The sequence below is a fragment of the Cebus imitator genome, unplaced genomic scaffold (assembly GCF_001604975.1).
Source record: "Cebus imitator isolate Cc_AM_T3 unplaced genomic scaffold, Cebus_imitator-1.0 Scaffold23, whole genome shotgun sequence".
Lineage (NCBI taxonomy): Eukaryota > Metazoa > Chordata > Mammalia > Primates > Cebidae > Cebus > Cebus imitator.
This window is the reverse complement of record NW_016107338.1, coordinates 839,943-858,078: the sequence shown is the minus strand read 5'-3', so window position 1 is coordinate 858,078 and position 18,136 is coordinate 839,943. Positions and strand designations below refer to the sequence as shown.

Genomic DNA, 18,136 nt, shown 5'->3' with positions numbered 1-18,136 from the left:
TTCTGACTCTCCTTCTAACCGTGGCCTGAGTGGGAGGAGGGAGGCCCCATGGGCCAGGCAGGAGGGGCTGGGGGCAGGGGAGGCCACATTCCTGGAGTGTTAATGATCTCTGGGCTGGGTAGGAGCTGAGCCCCCAAACCAGCTAAAAACAACAAACAGCTCCCAGGAGGGATTTGTGTCTGTCCTGAGAGTCAAGGATTTCCGCCCCGGATGGAGGCTGTGGCCTGTGGAGCTCTTAGCAAAGAAATTCCCAAGACTAGAAGCCCCTGGCCCAGAGGTATCACTTTGAGAACAGCCCCCTCCCCCATCCCTTTCTCTCCTCACTCTCTAATGGTGAAGGGGCCCAGCGCCCAGGAGGGGAGGCAGGCCCTCCCCAACACACCTGGGATGGGAGAGGGGAGTCTGAGCACATTCCTGCTCCAGCTCTCCATCCTTACAACAGTCCAGGGAGTGAGGCTGTTCTTGGCATTTTATAGGTAAGGACACCAAGGCTCAGTTAGAGACGGTGTCAATAAATGTCTGACCAAATTGATGGGTGAATAAAGGAAGCATCTGACTAGAAGTCCCAGTCACGCTGGGCCAAGCTGCGGCTGGAACTGGGGTCTGTCTGACCGCAACCATGATGGCTTTCTAGCTCCTTGCCCCCTTCTCTCTGCAGGGAACTCTGGGGGCTGCCTGGTAGAAGAGAAACCATTGCTATCGGAGGTGGCCGAGTCCCAACCACAAGGGATAGTGGAGGAGTTAAGAGGAAGAGCTCCCAGGGCTGGTACCATGCCATGAAGCACCTTTCCACTTGGCTCAAATCTTCCCTCCCTAGGAGGCCTCTCTTGGCCCCAGGTGGTCCAGGAATGACCCCCTCCGGCCTTCCAGCCCCATGGATGTAAACAGTATGGGAATCTACTAAGTCTTATTTACTCATGTTCCTTGAGGGCGGGCTCCTTAGTGAGTGCTCAATAACGGCTCTGTAATGGGAGTCCTGCAGTTTCACCCCCTGTGCCCTCACATGGTCTCCATCCTTTCCTCTCCCCTTCCCTCTGGGCCTCCCAGCTGGCCCGATCCAGCCTGAAACTTGCACCTTCCTTGGGGGCCTTCCCACAAAATCCTCAGCCAGTCCTTCCCTTTCCCACTGGGTTCCATACACCGCTCCCCTTCCCACCCACAATTCACAAAGCCACACCCTGGTGCTTTAAATCCCTTATTTATTGCCCAAAGCTCATTAGTATTACATAAATCACATAGATTGAGAAATTTTCTGAGAAGGTTAAAAAGACACTGCAAAGGTCCCTGGGAGTGGCTGAGGCTTGCGTGCTGGGGCCCCACTCTCACTGGTCCAGGCTTGAAGACCACCCTGGGTCTGTCCACCGGCCTTTCTCTTCCTCTAGGCTCCTGCCCTTCTCCCAGGCCAGAGGCTGGAATGTGAAACAAGTCAGCTCATAACCAGGAAGTGAAAGGAGTCTGTCGGCCAGCTTGACTCCATGGCCAGCTTGACATCTTGGGGTTCTAGTCCCAGCACCCTCACATTACTGTCTGGAAATGGAAGAAGGGCATCCCCAAGCCTGAGGGAATGTTTGAAGTGACCAGAGGAGGGCCGGGCAGGGACACCAGGGCTGGAGAACCACCACAGGTGTGGCCTGTGTTCTGGCACAGCTGGCCAGCCCCACCCGCCCTGACTGTGGTTCCAGGCTCAGCCTCCGCCCCAGGCATGAACTAATCTACTCCTCAGGCCTCCCTTCTTGGGCCTCAGCAAAGTGGGGAATGGGTGCTGGGTGAAGGTTTCCCCTCATGGGGCTTTCCAAAGCCAGACTGGGGCCCAGTGGCATGGCCCACTGTCTCTCTGTCACCCGCACCCTGAGCTATCTGGATCCTCTTCCACTGTACCGACACAGGAGCAGACCCCTCGGCTCACCTGAAACTGCATTTTCGAGCATGATGGAAATCACTGGGGAGACAAAGCAAGTAAGTCATGAGATCTGAGGCCACAGGCTGGGCCAGGGCACCCATCTCTGCCAGGCCTCTGGCAAGGGGAGGGCAGGGGGGTGGTTAGGCAGTTTTGGTCTCAAAGTGCACAAGATGACGACTCTATGATAGGTAGGAGCAGGGTGAGCTTAAAGTGAGCTTTTCAAAAGAAGACGAGTCATGCCAGCCCCTAGTCCAGGCCTAGAGACCGGCACAGCACAGCAGTCATTGGCATATTCACATAATGGTGGGATTGGCTCAAAAAAGCCTGCCCCTCCAACACCATGGCACCCCCCCATTCCCCCAATGCTTTGTCCTCCAGGCTTGTTTAAGCCTCTCCCTCTCCTCACAGGCAGCAGGTGGGCCGCTCCTCAAGAGAGTGGCAGGCTCCTCAGGGCAATGCGCTGCAGAGCCAGCTGTGGGAACCAGGGGCTGGCAGAGAGGCAACCGCAATGCCCAAGGAAGACCTGCCTCAGCACACTTACTAAGATGCTGCCCTGTGCCAGCCTTTTCCTACACATGCATGTTCGCCTCTGGCCCAAATCTCCCCTGAGGTGGAGTCCCCAGGGGAGGGAGGCCCGCGGCTGCAGGTGGAGGCTTACTTTCCAGGTGGGGTCAGGATAGGGCTGCACTGAGGCCGGAGCTTCCCCTTGGTTTGGGCCTTCCAGATGAGGGGTCACCTGCTCACACCCACCCCAGGCTCTGCTTCCCTCTGCAGAGCTTGCTCTTCCTTCCTGGCCAGCAAATAGGAAGGAGATGGGAGCCGGCAGCAGGAGGCCTCTGAGGCTGCAGGAGTGAGAGGCGACACGCAGGTGTGGCCCCACCATCAGGCCCAGGCATCTATGTTACCTCCTCCGCCAGAACTGTGAAGTGTTTGGCAAAGGTCAAGTGCTCCCGGGATATGGGGTCACATACAGAAGGCAAGGTCCAGGTTCTGAGGCCAATTGCTGGTCCAAAGGGGCCTGCCCCCTTCCCAGTCCAGTGTCCACATTGGGGACGTGCCCAGGATGACCAGCATCTAGGCATGACAGGCAAAGACAAGGTTGTGCTGGAGGAGCCAGTGGGAACCCCTTGATCCAGTCTTCTGGTTTCAGACAGGGAGTGGAGGCTCAGAGAAGGAAATGAATTTGTCCGATATCACAATGCCATTTAGGGCCAAAGCCAGGCCCAGCTGTTCCTGCGTTGATGCTGCTTCTCTGATAGGTGTCTAAGGAGCTGGCCCAGGTGTTCTCAGGCATGAGACTTTCCTGCTTAGAAAGGGATGGGATGCGGCAGGCAGCCTTGGTGGCTGGAGAAGCTCCGCAGAAGGTGGCGAGCCCAGTTCCAGCACCACTCTCAGCAGCCCTAGTGCACAGCGTCCAGCCTGGGGCCTGGAAGGAGGATCTTCTCAAAGAGGTCAAGTGCAGGTCCACGGTTCCTGCCAAGCACCAAGCCTTCTCTGGGATTCTTGCCTGGAGCTGGGGTCACCTCAGGGGCCCTGAATCAGAGCTCCACAAAGGGGGACTCTAGCTCCACAGTCACCGGGCTTCACTCAGAGGTGCTGGTTCTACAGCTCTGGAATGGACATGGGCTGGCTACATTCAGAGCCAGCTGCCCACACAATTGTGCAGAGGCCTCCAGTGCTCCCTGATTCGCTGGACCACTTCCTGAGGACCTTCGTCATGGCTAGTTCATCCTGTGGGGTGCAGACCTCCTTCTCTCCCCTCCCCATGCTAGCCTGGGGAGCCGTCTGGGCTGGCCACTTTAATATCCTAAATTTACCAGCCTGGCCACCAAACCAACCCAGCTCTAGACCTAATCTGGCTCCCCCCACCTGTCCTCCTGCCATTTCTGGTCAGCTGAAACTAAGGCTCAGATTTGATTCTGATAAAAAATAAAAATAAAAAAGAAATCAAAAGTATAAAAGGATTCTAATTCTACCCCATGGGCACGCTACGATTTTTCATCTTCTCACATAATTGTGCTGAGTGGAGTTTTGACAACCCCACGTAAGGCCCAGAAATGCACTTGATTATGCTTTGTAGGAAATGTGTTAGAACTCCTCTCCCCTATGTTAAAATGTGAATGGATCAGCCTCCCTCCACCGCAGGTTGAGCACTCTCCCGGGCCCGGGACTGCTGGGGTTGGCATGCAGCTCCCCGCATGTGCAGCCTGAGTCTTTGGCCCTGCCCCTCAGCTCCCCACCTGCACAGTGCTCCGTCCCCAGGCTGCTGACCACACTCACAGCCCCTTGTTGTATACCACTGTCCGGCTGCTTGTGGCCCGGGCTATCTCCGGCTCTAATTGGGACGTTTCAATCTGCAGAAAGAGAACAGAGAGGGTAAGTGGGCGAGTGGGAAGGCACAAATAGCGGGGCTGGGAGCTGCAGTGAGGACCACCCTGGGGCCCAGAGCTCTATCCCTCTGCACCCCCCATGTCCGCCCCGGCCAGGGCTCACATGCCCTACCTAGTGACACATCTTCTTTCTCCACCGCCCTTCCGCCATGGGGCTCACAGCACCCCTTCCAGCCCAGACCTGGCCTCTTTCTTTTGATGGCATGTCCACGTGGGTGGACATCCTACACGCTGGCCTCTGAATTCTGCATCTCCCTCACCTCCAAGAACCATGTCCGCCAAACTGCAGACCCACCACAGCCCCACCCAAGGACATTCCCTGGACCTGATGACCACCAGGGCTGCTCCACCTCAACTCCTTCCATCCAAACCCCACCCTCCTAGGTTCTTTAGCCCCTGTCCTTCCCGCATCCCACTCACTCCTGCTTTTGTCTCCAGCCCACTAGACCTCAGGGCCCACACTCCCACCATTCAGTCTTTACATCTTCCCCACCCCTGCAGCATGGACTCGGGGGGCCATCCCTTCAGCTACTCCCTAGCCCAAGGGTTCCTCCCACTCTGCTGGCAGAAGCCCTGCTTTGGAGAATCCCACCATGCACCCTGCTCCTACACTTGAACCTGACCATGTAATGGAGACCTTCAAAATTCCCTGTTTTTGACTTTGGCTGGACCCTCACTCATGGCTGACAACCACCCCAACCCAGCCCTCACAGCCAGGTCAGCTCCCTCACCCACTCTCAGAAGCCACCGGACACCTGCTCTGCTGTCCTCTCCTCGGCCACCTTACCCACCCTGTTCCCACTCATCCTGAGCAGGTGAGACTTCCTCTTACTCAGAGAAAAAGCTGAAGGTGTCAGAGGGGAACCCCTCAGCTTCCTGTCATCAAACCCACTGCCTCCTGTGTCCATGCACGGCTTCCCCCCTGCCCTCCTGCTGACCCACAGCTGCCATCCCTCCCCTCGCAGGACAAGAAGCCCACCTGGCTCCCCCTCCCGTGCCCACTCCAGGACCCCCTCCTGGGTCATCCTCCCTCTCTCCTACCTTTGCCTGTTAGTGTTCCACACACAGGAAACTTCCCTGACGACACCTCCCCTTCACCCTGAGGCAGGCCCAGCTATTACCTGGTGTCTCTCCTCCCCAGCAGCCACATTTCTTTAAAAAACTGTCTACAATGGCTGTGTCCACCTCCTTCCCTCCCACTGACTTTTCAACCCACAGTAAATCTGGCTTCTGTTCTCACCACACTCCAGAAAAATCTTTCTCTCCAAGGTCACTGCCACCTCCCATTTCACGACACCCACTGCATGCTCCTGTGGGTCCTGGGGACTTGGCCTGGCTGGGCACTTTTCTCTGCACATGCCCCGGGTCACTCCACACCAGAGTTCTCCAGCCTTGTTTCTCCCTGGAGCCTCAGGTTCACAGCTGCCTGCCTGCCAGACTTTGCTGTGGACATCTCACAGGACCCTGAACTCAACCCACCTGAAATGGAACTGAACCCGCCTCTTCCCTGGCCCCACCCAGCCCCCCATCTCGGGAATGACGTGGCCATCCAGTGAGTGGTGCTCTGGCCAAAGACTCTGGAGCCTCTTTGCGTCCTCTCCCCCACCCTCCCCACAAGGTCTCACCCAGCCCAGTCCATCCCCCACCACAGCCAGTGCCCGCCTTCTAAACTGCAAGTCTGCCCCTGCCTCTCTTCACTGTGAAATGGCTCTGTGGCACCCTGATCCTCAGGGATCAAATCAGATTCCTGCACCACCCTGCTCCTTGGACTGGAGACACAGGGTGCATGGACTGATTTTGGTTCCTCACACAACTGGGGCTTTGTCCGCACTCTGGTCTTTGCCTGAGTTGTCCAGAGATGCCCCCTTCTACTTCCATTCCTGCCCCTACTCCGCTCTCCCATCTTTAGCTCATCATCTTGCGTGTCTCAGCTTTAGCCACCTTTCCTCCCCCAGGCTGGGTGTGGCCACCTCTGTGGCCCCCATAGTTCCCTGAACTTCTCCCATCCTGGCCTCTCCACGTTAGATCACAAGCTCCCTGAGGCAGCAGACATGTGGATCTGGCTCACCCCTGCGTCCTCAAAGCCTGGCACAATGCTGCTACACAGTAGATGCTCCCTCAGTATGGAATATGTGGGCAGAAGGAAAAGAGGCAGTAGGCACTGGAAGACGGGGTCCCCCTGGAGACACCACATCAGCCCCGAGGTCGGGCTTCATCTCACGCCTGAGCCCCTAGCTTGAGGGGGGCCAGTGAGGAAGACACTCCTGCAGTGAGAAGGTCTCCGCTGGACATTTGCCCTGGACACAGTCAAGGAGGCACCAGGCCTCTTGAAACCTAGGTTGGTTGAACTTGGTTCTAGGTACCCGCCATATGTCAAGATGTGGCAACCCTGGGAAGTGGGCAGAAGGTAGCACAGACCAGCCTGGCCTTCGAAGAGCTCTGTCATGCCTGGGCCGTGCACAGCAGAGTCCACGCAAAGAGGGAGTATGGTGAGGACTAGAGCTGGTGGGCACAGTGGGAGAAGGGGGACCCTTCCTCTATAGTCCCTGGTACCCCATTGTTCAAGTCTGGTCACCCGAGATGGCCAGACAGAGGAGAGCTAGGTTGAGGGCCCAGACCTCTTCCCCATCCCCTCTCCTCAAACCACCTTCTCCCACCCCACCCCTGCCACCCCCGGTCCCCTCCACCCCACCGGCTCCCCTCGTCCCCACGCTGCCACTGACACAATGCACAGCGCCCACGCTTAAAAATCTAAATGCTTTTGAAAATGTTTAACCTAGTTAGACAAATTAGCAAAAATTTGTGCAAAACAATTTAGGTATTTAAAATATTCAATGTTTTTAAAAAACTGGAAAACTGTTCTTAGCTTTCAGCTGCAAAAACCAACAAAATATAACATCCCAGCAATCTTACCATGAGGTGTAACATAACCCTTCGGGAAAGCTGTTAAACAGCTACTGAGGCATCCTGGGAAATAGCACTTCATTTATTCAAATGCACATATGTCAGGCTTTTGCACCATATGTCATTCCAAGCTATTTACAGTAATAATTAAATCTTAATCAACGTTTAACCTCTGTAAAATGTTTGAAGAATCCTAATCACCCTTCAGACTGCACTAATGAAGGAGAAATATATAAACATAAAAGGAAAATGATGCATAGATATCACGCTGGAAAGAACAGTAATTGCAAAATTGTATTTCTTTTAAATATAATCAGTAAATGATGTAAAGTAAGCCAAGGAGTATTTTAAGTTAAGACATCTTGGATGTCAGAGGTGTGAGCAGCTAATTTTGTTCTGCTACCCATAACAGATGTAGCATATTTTATTTTAGTGCCATTATTAGCAACTTCCCATGCCGGCTTTCACTGAAGCACTGAGGCCCACATTAAAATCGGAGAGGCTGCTCAGCACCACCGGGGAGGACCACGGCCCAGGGCCACGGCCCACTGTGCCACTCCCTTGAGCACGTTGGCCCGGGGAAGACCAAGGCCACCTCCTCCCGGCACCCTGTCTCCCCTGGGCTCCCCACCACACTGAGGGCAGCAGGTAGGAGCAGGGGGAGACACAGGCAGTGGGAAGGCTCCTGGGGGAGGTGGCCGAGGGATCGGGAGTGGGGGCCCAGGGACAGACCTGGCATCCTAAGCTTCCTCTCTCATTTCAAGTTAATTCAGTCTCATGTCAGCAGATGTTGATAGTCGCCAACTCCAGATACCCAGGCTGGGCACACAGAGAGCTCATGCCCTCGAGAAGCTTACAGTCTAGAGAGCAGTTGGCTGGTGAAGGCAGATGGAGTCCAGAGAGACAAGCAGAGTGCCATGGCAACTGGGGAGGGGCTGGGCATTCCAATGTATTGATGAAGGAACAAGGAAGGAAGACTTCTCAGAGGAGGTGGGCCAGGAAGAGAATGGAGGATTTTGATCAGAAAGGGCAGACCAAGTTTGCTAGGTGAAGAGAAAAGTATTAGCTGGCTAGCACAGCCCATTTCTGGGAGGCAGGGCAATGTTGGACGTGGAAATACGGCAGGAAATGGAGGTGTGGCTGGGACAGGCAGAATCTTGTAGTCTACATGAAAGTGTCAGCATTTTATCTGAGGGCAATAGGGAGCCACAGAAGGACTCTGAGCAGGAGTGGGCCATACCCAGACTCTGTTTTTTTTTTTTTCTTGAGCTAGGATCTCACTGTCACCCAAGCTGGGGTAGTGTGACTGCAGCTCACTGCAGGTTTGAACTCCTAGGCTGAAGCCATCCTCTTGCCCCAGCTTCCTGAGTAGCTAGGACTACAGGCATGTGCCACTATGCCTGGCTAATTTTTAAATTATTTAAAAATGTTTCATAGAGACATGGTCTCGCTATGCTGCCCCAGGCTGATACTGAATTCTTGGCCTCAAGTGATCCTCCCACCTCAGCCTTCCAGTGTTGGGATTACAGGGGTGAGCCACTGTGCCTGGCCTCAGACTGTCTTAGAAAGGTCTTTTTTAGGATGGTGGGTGTGGAGGATGGACTGGAGGGGTAAGGAAGGGGTGGGGAGGCCTCCTGGGGAGCATCTGTGGGAATCAGAGAAGTGCCCGGTCCTGCCCTATAATGCTGCCAGTGGGGGCAGACAGGAGGAGCCTTTCTGAAGATGAAATCCACAGGAGTTGATGACCAATTCCACGTGGGGGTGAGAGGGAGGTGTTGAGGATGACTGTGCGTTGGATGACTCCTAATTCTAGCTCGGGAGCTGGGGTGGCTGGTGACGCCATTCTCAGAGGGAGGGAATGGACCAGGGTGGGGGGTGGTAGGCTCAGGGTGGCCACATTGAGTCTGGGGTGCCAGTGGGTTCCCCAGGTGGAGAGGCCTGGGAGGTAGATGGGTCCAGGCTCTGAAGCTCTGGGCAGGAGAGAGCGCCTGGGATATGTGAGCACAGCCAGAGCCTCCAGAGTGGAGGAGCTGGCCCAGGGAAGCAGACGGAGGGGTGGATGCCAAGGCCTGGGGAACAGGCACGCCCGTGATGGTGGCCTTGGGGGACCAGCCCGAGGAGTAGACACAGTGACAGAGGGTGCCACAAACACTGAGCAGCCGTGAGCATCAGGCAAACAGAGTTTTCTGAGTGGTCCCAATAAGGGCTCAGAGGCTTTGGTCTTGGCAACTGGATTTCGGTGACTGCCTGAGATCCACATTGCCCGATTCCCCACCCAGTGCTGATCCTGGTTCACAGCCGCTCACTCTACCCCAGGCCAATTCAAATGGTCATTTGTTAGGACCCCTCCAAGATCTCTGGCCATGGCCAGGTGCTAGGTTGATGGCCACCATCTCTAGGTTTCATGGGTATTGGGATCACTGGGGTCCCCACTGGGCTTGGCTGGGGGAGGCTGGGGGAGGCTGGGGCAGGAACCCCTGAGTTGCCTGCTGGCCTATACATGATATTTCCTCCCCTGTCCATCAAGAATTAAGTGTCTCCCTTGAAGACCACCTCTCTGAGGTTAGGCGTGCGGCCAAGTTTTCTCCAAGGAAACCATATCCAGGCCCTTGCCTGGCAGTGGCCTCTGGACCCGTGGGTAAGTGAAGGTGACGAAGGTCTGGGCAAGGACAACAGAGCATCCCCTCCTGCTGCCCAGCTCAGCCCCACCCTGGAAAAGGCCAGAGCCCCAGGGTATTGGGTTGAGGTGCAGGGACTTGGCTGTGACCACAAACTGGCTCTGAGGGGCCTTCTCTGGGGATAAGAAGATGAGGAGAGAGGACAAGGAGTAGCCACAGGGAGAAGGGGTGGCCCAGCCCCAGGAGGCCAGCTCGGGGCTGGAATCTGTGGGTCCAGTCTCTTCCATCTGGTAGGCTCCGCCCCGGGGAACCTGAGAGCCAGTCAGCAGGGGCTCCCAAGGGAGGGGGTGTTGGGATGGAAAGCCAAAGCCCTGAAGGGCAGGGGCTGCAGGGACCATGGAGCACTGGCTGATGGTCCCTCCCCACACCGCCACAGAAGTGGGCTGCCAGGATCACCCCACCCCGCCATGAAGGAAGCAGTGTCGCCCTGCTAGCAGTCCCTGACTTCCAGGCAGGGCCTGCAAACCAGCTCCCAGCCAGCCCCCTCCGGATGTGCCCGTCTCAGTATTGGAGTGCCACCCCACTCTTCCAACCCTGCTCAGACCCTGCTGCTCCTCCAGGAGATGTCACCAGACATGGAGCATCCAGTCCAGTGTCTCTCCAGCCTCTCCGGGCACCCCAAGGCCCAGCTACAACAGCCAATCACCTTCCCTTGTGGCATGGAAAGGGTTAACCTTGAGCTATTTGTCTCATGGCTTACTGTGGGTGGGGGGCTAGAGTCAGGAATGCATTTGGGGCCACATCTGCCTCTACAGCCTGGGAGCACACACACCTGCAGCCAGGCCAGCGGATAGTTTACATATTTGAACCTGGAGCTAAGGTGCAGAGACATAAACAGGAAACTGGATCCTCCGCCTGTGCCCCATTCTCAGGGGCTTTTACCTACTACAAAGAACTTCCTCCTCCTGGTCTTTCTTCTGGTGGCTTTTCTGCCTCCTTTTCAAAGGCTAGGGGGGTGGGGTGTCTAGTGAGACCCTGTGACATAGCTCAAAGCCACCACCTGCTCCTGGCCAGAGGTCTGGGCTTCTGAGGGTCAGGAGGAGGTGGCGACATTGACACAGGGCCCAAAACCCAGGTGGGCACCTGCCTGACCCTGTGTGCCTGAGGCTTCTGCCAGGCCTGGGACTGCCTTGTCCACTGGGCACAACATCCCACCCTTTCTCACCAGGGCTGGGCAGGCCTCGTGTCCTGCTCAGACACACACACAACCAGGTCCCACCTTTAGGAAAGTTATCCTGAGTGTCCTTGGGGGCCAGAGGCATTAGGCTGGGGCTGGGAAGCCGCTGAGGCCTGAGCCTAGACCCCTGGACCCCTGAGTCAGGCCTCTGGTGCTGGCTCTAGGCTCCCACTACCTTCTTAGTGAAAGACCCCTCAGCTGGACACTCCAGGCCTTCTGGGACCTTCTCCAGTTTCTTCACCCATCAACTGCTGTCCATTTCCTGTACATTCTAAGTCTAGCTTTGAGGCCTGAGTCCAGGCTATATCCTGACCCTCTAAGGCTGCCTCCTCCAGGAAGCCTCCCCTGATCTTCTTAGACCAAATCCACTGCTGCTGCCTCTGGTGTCCCCAGCACATGCTTTTATCTCCATCCCATCCACAGGCACAGGCTCATTTGCACTCCACAGAGGTGTCACTACAGTAGTCCCCCATCCCCCGCCCCACCCCACCCTGAGCCGCTCCAGGCAGCTTAGTATCCCTGTGCCTTGTACACAGTAGGTCCTCAGTAACAGCTGAGTTAAATGACACTGAAGTGCCTCACGGACGAGAATCCTGTCTTACACTTTTCCGTCTCCCCTGTGCTGTGTGTACCCAGCAAATGCTCAGACCACACCCCGCCCCCTACCATTTTGGAGCTTTGCACCATTCCTGGGTGCCCTCTGGTGGACCAATCTCAGAATCATTCTCTGTCCTCTATCTTCTCAGCTTTGAGGCCTCAGTTTCCCCACATGTATGCTGAGAAGATTTTCTAAGATATCCTGGGCACAGGATGAGGATGGTATCACAAAATGGACAGGCTGGCCCTTTGGAGGCTTAGAAACCTGTGTGACGCTGTGTAAAGAGGGCAGGACCCTAGGTCCCCACACTCAGCCCCAGTCCCGCTCACTCAGCTTGCAGGGCTGAGCCTTGCTGCGAGCCAGGCATGTTCCACTTTGTACATATTAATGCCTTTAACGGAAGCTCTGCACGACCAACCCTTCTCCCCACCGTCCTGGATTCAGGTAGGTGTCCTAGAAGGTCCTGGAAAGGAGAACAAGCGGGGAAAGGCTGTCAGGCAGCCCGGCCGAGGCCTGCCATCCGGGCATGTGTGCATGTTCCTGCGTGCACGCTTATGTGTGCGAGCCTGTGTGTGCACGCAGGTTTGGGGTGGGGGTGTGGGGAACAGGCAACATGACAGGTGGCGTTGGCGTTCCTGGGCTCCGAGCGGCTTTGCCATTCCCATCCGTCCCTCCTGGGGGGTCCTGTGGGCAAACTCCAAGAAAGCAGCGGGCGGGGAGGCAGCAGATTTCTGATGGCAAAAATAGCCCACTTTAGAGTTCAGTAGGGACTGATTAAACCAGTAAACGAGAAAAACCCCAAACAAACATCTCCAAGCAAAGTAGGAGATGGATTTAAGACTGGAGGGGAGGAGGCCCCTGCTCTGGGAGACGCTGAACGCTGCTTTGGACTCGGGAGGGACACAATGTCCCCTAGACATTGTCTCTGGCCTCGCATAAACCCTGGAAGAGTGGGAGAAGCAGGAGCCAACAAAGTCACGGTGAACCCAAATGAGCCACGCTCTGTACTTGGTATTGATAAAGAATACCAGCTTTTAGCTACAGGAACACCTTATGTGTCAAGGAAGGGAGAAAGGTCTATTGTCTCAAGGGGGAAGATGCAAGCCAGAAAACACATCACCAGTGCCTACACAGGTGAGGCGAGACAGATCCTGGTGGGGAAGATTAGGGAGGACTTCCTGGAGGAGGCGCCATTTCTAGAACAGTTTGAATGTGGACTCACATTCCAGCTTATTCCCAACTCTTCCCTATTCTTGGTTGCGGGTCCAAATATTTTCTCAGAGAAAGGGAGATAAGCTGGGGGGAACCTTTACTTCTGGTTACTCTTCCCCATTTTTGGTTGGGGGTCCAAATACGTTCTCAGAGAAAGGGAGATAAGAAGGGGGGACCTTTGCTTCTGGTGGCTCACAGCTGTCTAGCCAGGCTGGTTCATCAGGACTGCCATTTTCATCAGGGCTGGTAAGAGGGTAGAGATAGTGGAGGTTTGGGTACCCACATTTTTGCCTATAAGGGAGGGTGTGCCTCTGTTTCTTAACTCTGACAGCTGTAAGTGGGGAGGCAGGAAGAAGTAAGGGGTGGCTGGGCTTGGCCCTCCTGCCTCATCTACCACATGGGTGTGGCCCCTAAGAGCCACTCTCTGTGGCCAGGATGGGACATGGCTCATAAATGGTGCTGAGAACACAGGGAAGGCTTTAGCCTTCCTCAGAACATGGCTTCTAATCCCTAGAACCCTCTAGAGCTGACGTGACGAGGGGCTCAGCGCAGAGGGAGGGGCCTGGGGAGTTCCCAGGGCTGACATGGGAGGCCCAGAGCAGGAAGCCCTGGCCCTGGGGATCTCTTAGGATGACTTTTCTTCTAGTCAAGGCACTTTGCAAAAGCTAGAAGGGGCAGAAGCAGGTGGCGGAGGTGCAGGGGGAGACTGGTTCTCCGCTGAGGCCTCAAGGAAGGCAGAGGCCAGAGGCCAACAAACCAACAAGACAACCAGGAGGGAACAGGCCCACAGGAAACAAGCCTCCTGGCCAGTGAGCCTCACTCCTGCCCCCAGGGGCCCCTGCAACAGCTGAGGCAGGGAAGAGACACGCTCATGGCCTCCAGCCCCTACAAGGGCGGCCCAGGGCCCTCTCCCCTGCCTGGAGCCCCAGCCAGGGGGCACATTGCCCAAGCTCTCTCATCCCACACCTCAGCCCCCACAGCTGCAGGGAGGACCAAGGAGCCAGTGAGGGTCTAGGGGCCATTAGATGAGTTCCCAGGAAGGCCAAGGCCCTGCCCACTTGCCCGGTCCAGCCCTGGAGGGTGGCTCCCAGAGGGCACACCCTTGCTGCAGGCCAGGTACCTGAGGGGCAGCGCATGACTTAAGTGGACTCACTCAGCCCACTGTCTAGCTCCAGGGCCCTGTCTCGAGTTTTCAATTCCCTAATCTTACTGGGAGAAACTCAGTTCTTACAGGAAGAAACTGAGTTCCAACACCTCATCTTCCAGCTGGGGAAACTGAGGTCTTTGAGGTTAAGACTCAAAGTCATAAGGAGAGTTGAGGCAGAGGAATGCCAGCCAGAGGAGCAGCGGGCAGGCCTTGGGGCCACAGGATGGCCCCTCCACCCCAACATCACCTAAGGACGGGGTCAAGCCCCTGGCTGCCCCCCACTCCCCACGCCTCCCTCATCCACAGACAAGCCCCACCTTCTGTGGACACATTTCAGCCTCACCAAATCAGCTAATTATTGACAGTTGGTGAAGAGGAGATTTCACTTTTTCCTCCTGTTAAACTGCTCCTAATTAGTTCCCTGTCACCACGGCTGGCTCGCCCGCCCGCCGCCCGCCCGTTCACGCAGTAATCCCGCTGCACAGTGCCTCATTAACCTTTTGCTCCTCTCCTGCCGCCTGCCAACAAGATGAAGACAAAAACAGATTGTTGAACAATGGCTCCGGCTTGTACGTGCAGCCCCGTTCCCCAGCCCCCGAGCTCCCGGGGGAAGAGTGGGGAAAAGAGAGGGGACTGGGGTGGGGGAGAGCCCCAGAGGAATCAAGGAAGGGAGAAAGAGGCACAAAGAAAGATCGAGGCAGAAACAGAGGCAGGGACATGAGGAGGGGCCTTGGCCAAGGTACTGCTGTCTGCTCCAGAGAGACATGAGGATCATTAAATGGGATTGGAAGCACTCCCAGGTAGGGAATACCGGCTGTCAGACTTAGAGGGACATTTGCCACCACCCGCTCCAGCCTCTTGTGGTAGCCAAGCCCATATTCCCGGACACTGGACCCTGCACATCTCCCTCGAGGGACTTGGGCCCCAATGTATGTCTGTGTTGTGGTGGGGAGGAGAGAGAGGACCCTATTTGCCTGGAATCCAGAGCTCTAACTGCCAATGGGGACAAGGACAGAAAGGCCACCACAATCTGGCCCTACCACAAGGGAGGTATCCACCACCAGCCCCACCTACAGAGGCCCTGGCAAGCTGCAGTGCAGCCTCTGCTTTAGTTCCATCATGACCTGTGCTGTCACCTGACAGTTCTTGTTTATTGAGTTTTGTCTCTACCACCAGCAGGGAGGCTCGCTGAGACCAAAGGGCTCCTAAGTGGCTATTCTTGTAACAAGAAAAAGAGGAAAGTGCCCAGGCTCCATGGGGCAGGGAGCAGATTCTGGGTATGATGGGCCCATCCAAGTTTGGGGACAGGCTGGTGGGGTAGGTTTCCAGATCCACCTCATCCACCAGGGCAGACCCTGTACTCCCTGCATGGGCAAGAGCACTGGGGTACAGAAGGGAGCCCAGGCTCTGCTCCCCAGTTCTCACAACCACAAGGAGGTTCCCTGCCCACCTGTTGGCCCTTTATCCTCCCTCCAGCCCCTCCACTGCCCTGCCCCTTCCTCAACTCTGGGTTGGAAATGACATAAACACTTACTCCAAAAGGTCCCTGTGGAAACACACAGATTTCCTGCGGAAGGGAGGAGGGCTGGGTGAGGGCACTAGGATGTTCCTGCTGATAAATTAGCAGCAAGCAGTCTGGGGCCCAGAAGTGGGCCTCTTCTTTCTATAGTAAGGTATGGGTGGGCTGGGGAGAGTCAGGCTCCTTCTGCCTGGGTACAAAGCCTGCTCCATCGTCAGCAACTTTGGCTCTTGGACAAGGTCTTATCTTAATGTGCCTCAGTTTCCTCATTGGTAAACAAGGAATATTGGTACCTACCTTGGAGAACTGTCAGGATCTGGGCCCCCATTTCCCCACCATAGCCAGCTAGGCCCCTCTACTCACTGGACCCGGGGACCCCAAAGAGGCCATGCCTTCCCACCTTGGGCTCTGGGCATTCCTTCCCCATCACTGCCCTCTCTCTAAGCCCCCCCCGAATCTCCATCTCACAGTTTCTTTGCTGTATTCTCCCACTGTTCCCCATCCCTGAGCTCAATATTCTGAACAAAGAAGAAACTGACTACCATGTTGCCTCCTAGACTGTCCTGTCTAGCTATGGCTACCCAAGTCTCCTCCGCTCCTTCTAGTCCTCGCTGCACTCACCTACTCTGCAGACAGCCCCTCCTCTTTGAAGCTTCCATGAAGCTACTCCATCTGGGTTCTCCCTGTGCCCTTGGCTGCTTCTTTCCCTTCTTAATGGTTTTTCTTTCTCCTGTCGTTGACCACATCCCCTTTCTCAGCTTCAATTTTCCCCTATGCACTGAAGGTTCCATATCTCCAGCCAAAATCTCTCCCCAGAGCCATCTGACTATTTAGGAATCACCACTTGATGTTCAATGTTTTGGACTTAAAGGGCATTAGGAAGACTTAATACAGTAAGGCATGCCAAGCTCCTAGCACGCTGCCTGGTCCAATAGATACTTGGCAAATAGTAACCATTATTATTATTTGCAATTTGACCCTCAGTACCATTTTAACAGGCAAAACTACTAATTTGAAAAGAGCAGACAAAACTCTCCCTCAGGAATTGTGGGAAGGATTGAAGTCCTTGCCTCAATCTCTGGGGTTAGTGAGTTGGAAACCCCATAACAATCACTGCAGGCCACCCATTTTAGGAACTACTTCCTAAATTCCATCTCCGAGTCCCCTGATTAATTAATTGGTGTTCCAGTGATTACTTCTGTTGACAACCTTGGTGGCTTTTGGCAAGGTTGGGTCAGCCCAAGCAAGCCCAGACTTATTGTGGCAAATCCCACTGGCTTCTGGGACATGAGACATGATCCCCGTATGGCAGAGGCAGCACCTTGTTAGGGAGAATTAATTGGAAGAGTGAACAGGGGAACAAGGTCCTCTCAGCAAGTTGGCTGAAGGTTTTGGTGCCATGGGTCCCAGACAGGCCTCAAAACACCCCATAATGCCCAGGCCAGCCTGCATCTTGTTGGGATCCATGTAGCTGAGGAGGAAGCTCTGAAAATCATGCTTCTAAGAGGACAAAGACTTAACATGCAATGACTATCCTCTTCCCAATCTAGAGAGAGGGGCTTGGATTGCAGTAAGAGGGACTTAGGTTAAATACGCAGAAGAACTAACTCCCATGTCTATTCGAGGTAGGCATGGCGGGAGAGGGGAGCCTGGGCTTTGACCTGCAGCATCTGTGAGACCAGGATGGCTCACTTTCCACCACTGCTTTGCAGCCAGAGCTGGAGGCCTGGTGGCTGAATGGTGGCCATCTCCCCATTATGTGCCCCAGAGGAACATCTGCCAAAGACCTGTAGCACTTCTAGACTCTTCCCACCGCAGTACGGCCCCCAGCTCCCTCTTCTCTTAGCTGTCCCAAGACAGGAAATGTGGTTGACTAAGGAGAGAAACCCAGCCACAGAAAACAATCAGATGTAGCATTTCCTAGGGGCTTGGACTTGGAGTGTGGCCCTCTGGTGTTTCCTCTCCTATGAGCACCTGGCTTTTGCAACCTTGGGCTGGTACCATGGCTTTTCTGGGCCACCATTTCCCCAGCAAAGCCAGGAGCAAGGTGAACTGGATGACCCTGAAAATCCTTCCAATTGGGAGGGTCTTTAATTCTGTGTCATGCGTTTTCTTTGCCCTAGGTCCCTTCTCTGTGCAGGCACGTGGAGTTATGACAGCTACTAGAAGCACAGAGTACATACAAGCACATGGGTGACTCTGGCCCTGGCCTAGGACCCTGGGCTCAGGCTGATTGCACAGACAGATACAATGGCTTAACAGAGCACTGGGCTGGGACAGGGATGCCAGAGACCACTGAGAAATACCCGCCCTTCCCTCTTCAGGGCTCCTAGGCAACCCAGAGCCCACGGCTCCATTTGGAGTTCCCAGACTGCAGCTTTCCCGGGGTGCGAGGTGGGGGTGGGAGCATCCTAGCATCCATGACAAGGCTGGGCCCTGTGGGTATGAGATGAGGTCCTGCTGGCTTCCATCCTGGTGTGTCTTGAATAGTGTCCCCCAAGACAGGAGTCCCACTCCCACAGAGTCTCCTCCTCAAACTCTGGGACTCTGGAAGGAAGCCACCCCAGTTCTCGTCTCCCAGGGACACTGGGGCCTAAGGTGGGTCACCCCC

The 18,136-nt window shown here is 55.4% G+C and overlaps 1 protein-coding gene across 8 annotated transcripts in view; it reads right to left on the bottom strand.

Annotated features, from left to right (window-relative positions):
* Window positions 1-1,182: 1,182 nt before the first annotated feature.
* Window positions 1,183-18,136, bottom strand: part of SFXN5 (sideroflexin 5) — a 129,130-nt gene continuing 112,176 nt past the window's right edge. For 7 of the 8 annotated variants that reach the window (XM_017521955.2, XM_017521956.1, XM_037736120.1 and 4 more), the window contains one exon: window positions 1,183-4,254. In XM_017521955.2, coding sequence (XP_017377444.1) covers window positions 4,177-4,254 — 78 coding nt within the window. In that variant the 3' untranslated portion in view covers window positions 1,183-4,176. Of the gene's footprint in view, window positions 4,255-8,762; window positions 16,256-18,136 lie in introns of those variants that run through there. The other variant, XM_037736119.1, reaches the window with a different exon arrangement.